This window comes from Typha angustifolia, chromosome 12 (assembly GCF_048772165.1).
Source record: "Typha angustifolia cultivar Huaian chromosome 12, ASM4877216v1, whole genome shotgun sequence".
Lineage (NCBI taxonomy): Eukaryota > Viridiplantae > Streptophyta > Magnoliopsida > Poales > Typhaceae > Typha > Typha angustifolia.
The window spans coordinates 7,421,506-7,433,120 of record NC_133250.1 but is presented as its reverse complement, the minus strand read 5'-3'; the positions used below and the strand labels follow the sequence as shown (position 1 = coordinate 7,433,120).

General features: G+C 36.7%; 1 protein-coding gene across 1 annotated transcript; it reads left to right on the top strand.

Moving 5' to 3' along the window:
• The first annotated feature begins 252 nt into the window (after positions 1-252).
• LOC140772435 (galactolipase DONGLE, chloroplastic-like) lies at positions 253-1,661 on the top strand. The gene is made up of 2 exons (XM_073114505.1): positions 253-350; positions 417-1,661. Exons 1-2 carry the CDS (start codon positions 325-327, stop codon positions 1,564-1,566), a joined length of 1,176 nt encoding a protein of 391 aa, XP_072970606.1. The 5' UTR covers positions 253-324; the 3' UTR covers positions 1,567-1,661.
• The last annotated feature ends 9,954 nt before the right edge of the window (positions 1,662-11,615 follow it).

Sequence of the window (11,615 nt, the reverse complement as noted above, 5' to 3'; positions counted from 1 at the left end):
CGACGGCCTATACGAAGCCATCGTCAGGCGCGTTGACGTCAGATAACAAATCTAACGAACTACGAACTCCGAACTCCATCACGAGGAAAGAGGGAAATGTCGGCGTTCGTAACGATCTCCTTCTCCTAATTACATCTCTTTCCTCTTGGTCTTTTCTCCTTATGGATTGGATAATCTTATAATTGCAATTAACTAAGTAGCAGCCTTGGAAGTGGGATGAAACCAACCAGAATTACGCATTAATCAATCTTCCAAAAGAGTAAGGGTCTTTGGTCAATCCCTCGCCAAACTTACTCACTGCCTCTCTCTATATATTCTTCATGCATGCACTCTCCCTCTCTATCAACTTGGTAAGATTTTTGAGATTTAATGGCTTCTTCCATTTCACTACTAAACCAACCTCTCTTAACGAAAAGGCGGCTTCGCCGTCCGCTGCCATTTGCTCGTCGGGCGGCGGTGGCAGCTACTACTACTTCTTCTTCTTCTCTACCTTCCACGTGGCGGGAAATCCAAGGCTCGGATGACTGGCGCGGCCTGATCGACCCGTTAAACCCTCTCCTCCGGTCGGAGCTCGTCCGATACGGCGAGTTCGTCGCCGCCTGCTACGACGCTTTCGACCTCGACGTGACCTCGAAGCGCCACCTGAGCTGCAAGTATGGCAAGGCGACGATCCTAACGGCGGCCGGCATCGGCAGCTGCGGCTACGACGTGACCAAGTACATCTACGCGACGCCGGACGTCCCCTTCCCGGCGGGCATTGCAGGGCCACGGTGGATCGGCTATGTGGCGGTGGCGTCCGACGAGGAGGCCCGGCGTCTCGGGCGGCGGGACGTCGTCGTCACGTTCCGTGGGACGGCGACGGCCGCCGAGTGGATCGCAAACCTCATGAGCTCGCTAACCCCGGCGAGGCTCGACCCGAGCGATCCCCGCCCCGACGTGAAGGTCGAGTCCGGATTCCTAAACCTCTACACCTCCTACGATACCACCTCTAAATTTAGCCAAAGGAGTTGCCGAGATCAACTGCTCAAGGAGCTGTCGAGGATTATAAAGAAGTACACGAACGAAGAGATGAGCATCACCTTGGCCGGACACAGCATGGGGAGTGCTCTTGCCCTCTTACTTGCATACGACGTCGCCGAACTCGGGCTCAACGTCTCCCGGCGCCGGAATTCCGGGAAGACCCCGGTGACGGTGTACTCGTTCGGTGGCCCGAGGGTCGGGAACGCTGGGTTCAAGGCGCGGTGCGAGGAGCTCGGCGTGAAGGTCCTGCGAGTCGCCAACGCCCGGGATCCGGTGACGAAGCTCCCCGGGGTTTTGCTGAACGAGAGCTTTAGGGTTCTGGGAGGGAGGTACGGGTATGCTCATGTTGGGGTGGAGCTGCCTCTGGACTTCTTCAACATGAAAGATCCTGCTTGTGTTCATGACTTGGAGACTTATATAAGACTACTTAAATGCCCTCATCAAAAGGATAGAAGAGGGTTTCTTGGCAAGAATAAGTTTGATGCATGGCCATGGCAGGATGCTGCAATGCAAGTTGGTAGCATGGTGCAGTCTCTTGGATTTTGATGATACATAGAAGATGAACCATCAATCATTGTATATTTCTTGAGGCTTAACGGTTTTGTAATTGTAGACAGATACACGAGATTAATTGAATTATTCTTTCTTTCTTCACTGATATATATATATATATGTAGAAGAACAATTCTTATTCTTATTCTTATTTGGAGAACTCTATTGTCTGAATGGAAAAGGTGTAAATAACAACAAAAACAAAAGAAGAGAGTAGTGTAAAATATAGTTCTCCGAAAAGAAAAGAAAAGACAAAGAAAACAAATATATAGCAACAGAAAACAGTGATCTTTGTCTAATTATCATTGATTTTAAATGAATTATATATGTTATCTGTAGCAAGAAAATACAGGGGTGATTTAAGAATGAGATGGTAGGAGGAATTAAGAGGCAAAAAGGGAGGTGGAGTGGATAGAGAAAGGAAGTGTGTATGGAAAAATATGGACATGTAAGTAGGGTGGAAAGGTTGGTGGGAGACATTAATTTGAAGTCAACACAAAGACATACGTTTGATGGAGACTAATATTGCAACATTTTTATGTGGCTTATAAGATGGCAACGGTTGGCCAAAGATTGACCAAAGATTATAGCTTTTGGGCTATAAATTAATGGGTTGGTTGGGTTCCATCCCACTTTTTTGGCTGCTTGCAATTTATTTTGCTGCTAAGTTTCAAGGACCATAAAAGTGTGAAGAATAAATAAAATCAACCAGAAAGCAATAGAAATTAAACTAATCTCTACAACTTCTTCTTCTTCTTCTTCTTTTTGGGTTGATTGTATATTCTTCTAAAATCCCTTATTTGCATATTGATTTTTTAACTGTTATATGGTTCAGATTTTAATTTATAGTTGCTAGAGGAATATAAATATATATATATATAAACACACACCGACAGGTGAAAACAAATAAGGGATTTTGAATGGGTATATTTGCAAAAATTCCTCATCCTTTCGCGCCATACTTCCTCTGTTCCTCGGAAATTGAGTCAGTTAATATCGTTTTCATACGCGGGCTAAAGGGCTCGCGTCGGCCGTCGATGCGAGCGGGATTAAATGCCATCCGTACGATTCGTGTGACGGTGGTCGGCACTGGCGCTCGTCGCGACACGTGTCTTCTGGAGATTAGGTCTGAATACGTGGCCCCCGCCCTTGAAGATACGATGCTTGATATGGCTTAACTGGAACGTGAGGTAGTAGAAAAATATGTAGAATATGATCACAAAGTTTGTAAGCTAGTGGGCATGTAGTTACTAAGGACTGAATTCGGCGCCGTTTCGATCGATCACACATATCATGCTTTTAATTGTGTGCGTAATTGTGTCAGATCGGTTCGCATCAAAATTTTATCGTACCTAGCTTTTCCTTATGAGATATTTTTCTGTTTCGAATTTCTTTATTTAGTCGTTGTTGTACAGTTTGTGTGTTGTTTGGTATTTATTTTTTTAATTTTAGTTGGTAATCTCTTTCATCTTCTAGTCTTTGAAACTTCCCGAGATTGTATCTCAGACTATTGATTGTGATGGAAGCACAACAAGCTGACCCGAGACTCTTTGCTCCAATAAACTTTTTGAAAATTAATGAAGTACTATCGCCTACGTGCTATCCCTTTAAAAAGAAAATGATCACATTACTTTGACTCATAAATATATACTAACATCTAATTGGGAAAAACCAAGTTAATTACTATGATAATTTTATTTATGGAATGTGTGTAAAGTATTTACAAGCATACATTACTCATATTTTTAGTATATATATTTATATTGGTAGTGGGAAAGGAAGCAAATTATTGCATCTCTTGTGTTAATTGCTTCCCGTATAAATTAATAATTCGGCCATGCCTTCAAGGCTGAATTTTTGGAAATGATTTAATGAGCTTCCGAGCTGTGTTAAGGCTGGTGATGAGAAAGGTATCTTGTTTTAGTTGGTCACAAATTTTATATCAATTTATTTGATGTGTATCTCTTGTGCTACTACTTCAAAGATCCTAAGCTTTAAAAAAAGAAGATAATAATATGATACCAAGGTTGACTAGATATCTCAGACTAAGACCTGACTGCTGGCTTCCATATCCTTCTCATCCAAATATGAGATTATTTTCTAAGATTATATTGTACATAGAAAGGAGGAAGGAGAAAGAAGAAAGATCTTTCTCAAATTGTTTAAACGTAATACTTTGGTAAACTACAAGATGTAGATTACTATGAACTGGTCAAGTAGAGAAGAAAACTGAACTTATCTTAACTTAAATCTCTGATTATTATTCTAAACATAATCTTGTCATATGTCAAGCATGGAAATAGCATGCATCCCATGAAACTAATACAAAGTTTTTGACCAAATTAAATAAAAGTACATAAGGTTTTTTTTTCCCTTAGGAATGAGTCATTTCTGATGGAAATAATTTCTTAGGAAATGCTTTTCAATATCAACATAGGCAATAGAAAGGAAGTTGCAATCACTTAATCTTTGGGCTTACGTTTTTTAGTTGAATTTTAGATTACAAGATTTGTGTTACATCTCCATGGTCTGTTACCTAACAACTTAGATATTTACTTAACTGGTTATCTAACATAGTATTAAAGTCAATTTATATCTAACAAAATAGAAAACTAGTTTCTCTCTCTTACAGTTTGGCCATGAAGATTTATTCCACCAGGATAAACTTACATATAAGAGCTTTATTCCTACAATTCCTTGTTAAAAGAATCAACAAAGCTCTAATTCCAGTATCTCTAGCCATCTGTCCTGCTTATCTACATCCAAGCATCCAACCTCGAGCAGGACCTAATAATTCTCTTCTGCTCTCCTAAACTAACACTAATTACACACTGAGACAGGTGGAGGCAAATGCTTTATTGTTTGAATCTTTCCAAAAGAGAAGGCTTCGTGGATGTCATCACTATCACTTATTTGATACTTTTAACTCAATGCAACTTTAATTTGGTGGGCACAATGCTCTTCCCTTTCCTAAGCTTTCTTATAATTTACCATTTATTGGGATGTAAATTCTTAATAATTAAAGATTACCTCAAATCAACTAATCTCCTTGTTAATTGACTCCTCCTTATCATATATTACTTCGGAGTTTCCTTATTTTTTTAATTGTCTTTGTACACCATAAGACCAAAGTAGATAATAATTGAATGATATAGATTTATAGGATGTACTATGTGACATGAGTAAAAATATAATACATCAAAAGACTGTGGGTACTATGTCTAATATATAATGCATGATTATTGATTAAGTTATGTAGTCGTTTATAAGTTTGTCACGTAGAATATTTTATACATCGCTTACATTAAATATGTAATAAATAATTTTATAATATCTGTTTATTAGATAACTTTCCATTAATTAAGAGGATAATGCTACATCATAACTAAATATTGTGGAGCAGATTTTCAGATAGACTAAAAGTATTCTTTTAATTAAAAGGAAAAAAGAAAAGTACAAGATCATAAAGTTTTTATAAAGTAATCACCATTTTACTAAAAGCTCCACTAAAAATGAATACAAAATTATAAAATTTAAACAAAAATACCACATCCAAATTACTCCTATAATATGATTATTTCCCCAGAATTATTATGTTGTGTTCACTTGTAAAATATGACTAGAATTGATATTACTATTCTAATTTTGAATACCAGAAGAAGAAAACTAATATTAGTATAAGTTCTTTTAATGTCTAGTTTAATATTAGTATAAATAGTAATTATATTTGATGTGACATAAAATATATTAAAGTATTAAAGAATAATAAATTTGTAATGGGAACTAGTGTTGTTTTATACCAAATAATAAAGATACTATTGATTAGATGTAAAGTAGCGGTCCTAATATATATTTATATAAAATTATAATATCTTTTATTACAACTGCAGACTTAAAATACTCTATATATCGTTCTATGAGAAAATAATCATATACTATAGAATAATATAGGGTTATAAGCTCGTAGTGTGGAAAAACAACTCTGTATTATATGTAAAATAAACATGCACTATAAGAAAATAAAAAGAGGCACTACGGGGTTATAAGCCCACCTTGCAAAGAAATAACTTTCTACTCTATGTAAAATAATTATGCACTAAGGGATAACGCAAAGTTTAAGCCTGTACAACGGGATAACACTACACTATGTGTAAAAAAAATTATGCACTGCGGGATAATGTGGGATTATAAGCCCACACTATCGGAAAATAACTCTACACTCTATATAAAATAACCATGCACTACAAGAAAATAAGGAGGCACTGCAAAATAATGTAGGGTTATAACTTCGAACTACGGGGAAATAACTTTCCATTCTATATGAAATAATCATACATTATGGGGTAATGTAAGGTTTAAGCTTGCAATATGAAAAAAAAACTCCATACTTTATGCAAAATAACTATGTCATATGGGATAATGTAGGGTTAGGTAATGCGGGTTATAATCTTCCACTGTAGGAAAATAACCCTCCACTCTATATAAAATAATTATGTATTGTGGGGTAATATAAGGTTTAAGCTCACACTATGAAAAAAGTCTCGCACTTTACGCAAAAAAAAAAAAAAAGAAAAAAAAAAACCATGCATTGCCGAGTAATGCGGGTCATAAGCTCACATGTTGGGAAAAAAGTGCTGGCTTAATATATGTTTTTGCAGAATTCACTAGTAAAACAAAAGATGGAATCTCACCCGGAAGTGAGATGACCAATATTTAAAAGAAAAGATAGAGGAGAGAGAAAAAAATCTAAATTGTAGCGTCGATGATCGGTATTTAAGATAAGAGATAGATGAACGAGAGAATCTTAAGTGTAACTAAGATGATGTGTAATTATGTGTTGTCTAATTTAAGGGAAAAAATAGTAATTATGAATTATTATTAAATTATTTTTTAAAAGTTGTATGGAATAAGATGAGAGAGAATTTTAAATTACTATACCAGAATAATATAAGTGTTTGTTTAGTTGCTACACCATAGTAAGGAGGTTTATTCTAGAATAAGCCTATTCCTATTCCACAAGTGAACGACAAATTAATAACAGGATTTGACTCTCTATAAGCATGTATAATTTCAAAGAATTTTAGCTAAGTGTAATTCCAATTGCAAACGATAATGTGAATGATTCTATTACGAACCAGAATTGGAATGATTTGTTCGTCGAAATTTTTTAAAAATTTTATAGATGGTAGCTTAAGTCACATATCTAATGATTTTAAAATGAAATGATTCTGAGATTAAAGTGAAAAGATATTAATGAAATGGTGGAGGAAGGTCAAAATTGGACTAAACCAGAAATACTGATGTTGTAATGGTCGTTGGAGGGTGGAGGTTGGTCGTATGAGTGGCTCGTGAAGAAAGATGATAGTTAGAATTTGGAAGAAGGATTAAGATTTTAGATTATATCTACTCGTAGAAAAATAAATGACTACGATTAAAGGTAAAAGCAAGATAATAAAATTAACTTAACTCGATATTCATATTACGATAATAAAAAACTATGAACGCTCCTATTTATAGAAGTAGAGTTATAACGAGTCAGATTTAATATGCCCTATTGAGCTTAATCTACGAATTATCCGCTTTAATTTAAAATTAAAAGTAATAAGTAAAATCAATTAACAAGTCATTCTCAGGCTCATATTTGAGCCCTACATTATGCTCATGAGTTGAGAACTGAGTTGCACGAGTTGGTCGACCCGATTCACGAGGATTCAACCTACCTTGAGATTTGTGCACTTCGTCTCCTCCATAGAATTGTCCAACCTTAAGGTTGAAAATGTGTTTCCACCTAGTGGCACTACCATAGGCCATTGTAGCTTCCATGGCGGCTGGGTAAGGACCTTGGCCGGTGGCAGTCGTTGTCCGATATGTCCTCGTAGTGGCGGAATAGCGACGATTTATAGTGGAGGAAGAAAATCGAACTGGGGCTCGACTTGTTTCATGGGCGGCCACGATGCGTCTTCGGCGGTCCTGCCGGCTTGCAAATGGTGTCGCAGGCACCACCACTATAGTGAAGCTGCAACGATAGAAACTCAATCCAAATTTAATAGAGAAAATATAAATTATCATAATACGTCTATGATATTAATAATTCCATTTATTTGAGTAAGTATGAATCTTCTACCCATATTTTTAAGATTGACCGTAGTTTTTTATTCTATGGTTATATATTTAAAGGGATGTATATTGTGATAATTAAATAATAACTAAAATTTGAGACTTGTAATATTAGATTGGAGAAGGTAAAAGAGGTTAAAAATGTATTTTACTTCAAATTTGAAGAATAGAATGCAATCAGTAAATTGAATGGAATGAGAGAACAACAATTCTGATATTTGAATATTTATTATGGTGGGAAAATTTACTCTAAATAAATTTTAAATTTTTTTTAAAAATATTTTCTCTATCAAGTTTATTCATATAAGTCTAATTAATAATGTGGCAAATTAATACAAACGGAAGTCTAGGAGTAGTTTGAAATTACACAAAACTACTTATAATTTACCGTTGAATTGATCTTCTTTTACCTTTTGTTTTGTCTGATGGCTACGTTAAGTGTTCACCGAATCCCAACCGTTAGATCTTCCATCAAGCGCTCATGTCGTCACTGTACCATCACCACATGTAACATGAACTCATATGTACCATAGATTTCTCTTGTTCCATGTACCATTTCTTTTTCGCCATTATTTTAATTTATCTTATTTATTGCTCCTTTTTATTATATTCTTTCCACCACCTCCCAAAGTCCTCTGCACCTTTCCCCTTCCCCTCTTCTATTTCTCCAATTACCACGCCTTTCCCCTCGATTCCGCGATCTAGATCGGTCGAAACCGGAGGGAGCCTTTGTGATTTCCTTTGAAATCCAACGAATTTCTCATCCTCCAGCGTTGGGTTTCGTCCGATCGATCTTGATTAGGTTTCTCGTCACATAATGATCACATCCTTCGAATCCGTGAGTCAAATCCTTGGGGGGTTTTTGATTTCGTTCGATTTCATGGAGAAAAATCTCAGCTTTCTCGATTCTTAGACTTCCCTTCAATTTTTTCTTCTAATTTTTTTTTATCTTTTTATAAATCTAATTTTATTTTTGTTGGCTTCTAGGATTGTTCTGTTGTCTGCAATCTATTAATTTCCTTCTATTTTTGTTGGATTTTAGAAATTTTAGATCTTTGCTTTGTTCCTTGTAGTTGTTCATAGATCAAAAAGATGGCAGGGGAAAGGTGCAACCTTGACAAAGATGAGGCTGAGATCCTCAAACCCTCTTCTTCTAATCCTTCTCCTCCTCCTACCTCTTCTTCTCCTTCTCCTCCTCCTCCTCCCCCTACTTCTTCTCCTTCTCCTCCTCCTCCTCCATCATCGTCAACGACTCCACCTTCTCTTTTCCTTAACGCGTCCCACGAATTCTCAGCTCAGAGACCGGAGACTCCAGCAGCCGAAGCTGCCGCCGATGTTGCCCGCACCCCGGAGCACAATGAAGAATCCCAACCTCCAGTTAGATTCATTAATAGATGCTGTAGTTGCAGGAAAAGGGTTGGGCTCACCGGCTTCCGATGCAGGTGCGGGGAGCTCTTCTGCGCCCTCCACCGATATTCCGAGACCCACGATTGCTCCTTCGATTACAAGGCTTATGGAAGGGAGGAGATTGCCAAGAACAACCCTGTTGTTAGAGCTGCTAAGATCATCAAGATCTGAGGTGGTTACTTTTATTTCCCTGGAAAGATTTATCTTTGCTGCTATAGAGCATTGCATTATGTTTAGTTAAATGCTCTATCTTTACTGCAAACTTGTGTGTTGTAGTCCAGTTGATGTCTTGTGATATTTAGATGATATAAATTGAATATAGTTATACTTTGGTAATTGCTGCATCGCTTTCATTTGCATCTCATTGTGCTCTCTGGCTTTTTACTGTTGTGTTGAGGATCAGGTCTTCTTTCTCTTTGAATTATTTCTTAATTTTCTTTCTCTATGAATTGTGATGTGAGGCCTTGAGTGTTTTTCTTTTCCCTTTTTTGTCATAATAATGCTGAAGTAGTTAACCATTCTTTAGGCTGTATAAGCTCCAGATGCATCTGCTACGAGGTTTTAGAACAATGTAGGCGGTAGACAGCAGACAAGGGGTCATGGAACGCATAGGTGCTAGACAGATGCTTAGGCCGGTGCCCAGAATTTGAGACAGTTGAAAAATAAACAAATTAAATAAACAATAGTTAGAGAAAAAGTTAAAATTAACACATACAATCAAAAAACTGAATGAATAACTCATTTCTGTTAAGAACCATACGAAGCTATTTGAATCCACAAATTTATCGACATCTACTACGATTTTAATTTTAAGATCAACCTACATGCTAAAAGCCTAAAACATGAGACAAGATACAGGTCAATTAGGAGGGACTTAATCAGAGCCCAAGTATATTCTGTCGAAGGCTGGTGGCTAGGCTGTAAGGCGGAAGTTTTTTTTTTTTAAAACAATAATCTTTCACCCTCTCTCGTACTAAATTTTGTGGTTAATCAGGCAACAATGACATAGTGCCTATAAACATGTCCAATTTACCTGAATTGCCCAAAATCTGGATGCACTCATTTATGTTATGCATCTTTTACTTTGTTTGAGTATGTTAATAATGCTGAGTGGTCTCCTATGGATGCAATCTTTCTGCGATGTGATAGATGCTCTCATCCCTGCTCCAGCCTAGGGGTGCCAAAATAGGAGAGGTAGCCAGAATCGCTTCAGCCCTGGAGCAATTAGAACTCCTTTGGATTTTTAGGTTATGAATTCTTTCAATGTTTATCTGTCCTCACTCCTTGGGGGAAGGGGTGGTTTTAGTAGCATAGTAATGGTAAACTCTAAAGTGAGTAAGTCACAATAATTATGCGAGTAATTGTGAATGAGAGTAAAATAGCAAGATTGAAGGATTATGAGCTTCTTATCATGATATTTCTTGATAAATGGACAAAACAACCCACCTCTTCATGATACTGCCAACATTATGATGCAGTTAACTATTTCCACCGATGTATCACGTGCCAACTAATATGTATTCATTAATTCTAGAAAGTACTGATGCTTGCCCATGAAGTATCAATAGATCATAAATAGGTGTTTCATACTGATATAACTCCCGTTTTACTGCGTACTTCAAGTGCTTCTACCTAAATACATACAAGTATATGTAATTCATTCTCTATGTTCTTGAATTATCTGAGTCGAGATGGCCAATACTACTATGTGTTTGACTAGCGCAAGAAAAAGATGGTTTGAAATGTTTTATTGTCCTTCAGTCAGAACCATCAGACTGTGGCTAATTGTTTTTCCTGTGTACAAAAGATAATTAAGGGCCCCTCTTTTTCCATCTTTCTAACCCCAGCCTTTTTATGTGATTACTGGTTTCTATTGCATGCAGGTATGTGAAAGTATCTTTCTTTTTTAGCAACCTTTCTTTTTTCATGCTGTTAGATGTACTTATTCATTATTCTTTCTGGTGCCTAGTAGAACTTTCTTTGGTTCTCTCTTTTTTCCCTTTCTAGTGGTTCATTTCCTTGGTTTGGTGATCAGTTTCCATCTTTTATAGATGCTTTGCACTTAGTACACTATACCTACAGTTTTATTACTATATGATGATGGATTGATTTGTATATTGACTCCTTTCCTTTTCCAATTTGGTTTGTAGAATTGGTGGCTGTGAGAAATTTGCAAGGTCAACCTGGAGCTCAAGCAAATTGCTTCATCTACCTCTCCAGTGGCAGAGAATTGTCTAAATTGGCTCCAATATATTGCTCCAGTCTTCAGCTTAATTATCTTTATCAGCCATCTAAATTGGAGGCTTTAGATATTTGGGTTAAGATTCTAAGCAGATGACCATATACATCTTTTTATGTGTTCTAGTTTGGTTTTTGTGAGAGTTAATTTCTTTCATTAAATGGTGCTTCAAATTTTTATACTTCTCATTCCAAGTGTTTCTCATCCATCATAAGTGCATAAAAAAGGATGTTAGTAGGTTCAAATGTATCAGATATTAGAATAAACTTTATAGTGTACA

Excerpts from the sequence above, each read along its gene's own strand:
- LOC140772435 (XM_073114505.1), top strand. The coding sequence starts at position 325 with ATGCACTCTCCCTCTCTATCAACTTG. Across the intron at positions 351-416 it reads TCTCCCTCTCTATCAACTTG|GCGGCTTCGCCGTCCGCTGC; the intron begins GTAAGATTTTTG and ends CTTAACGAAAAG.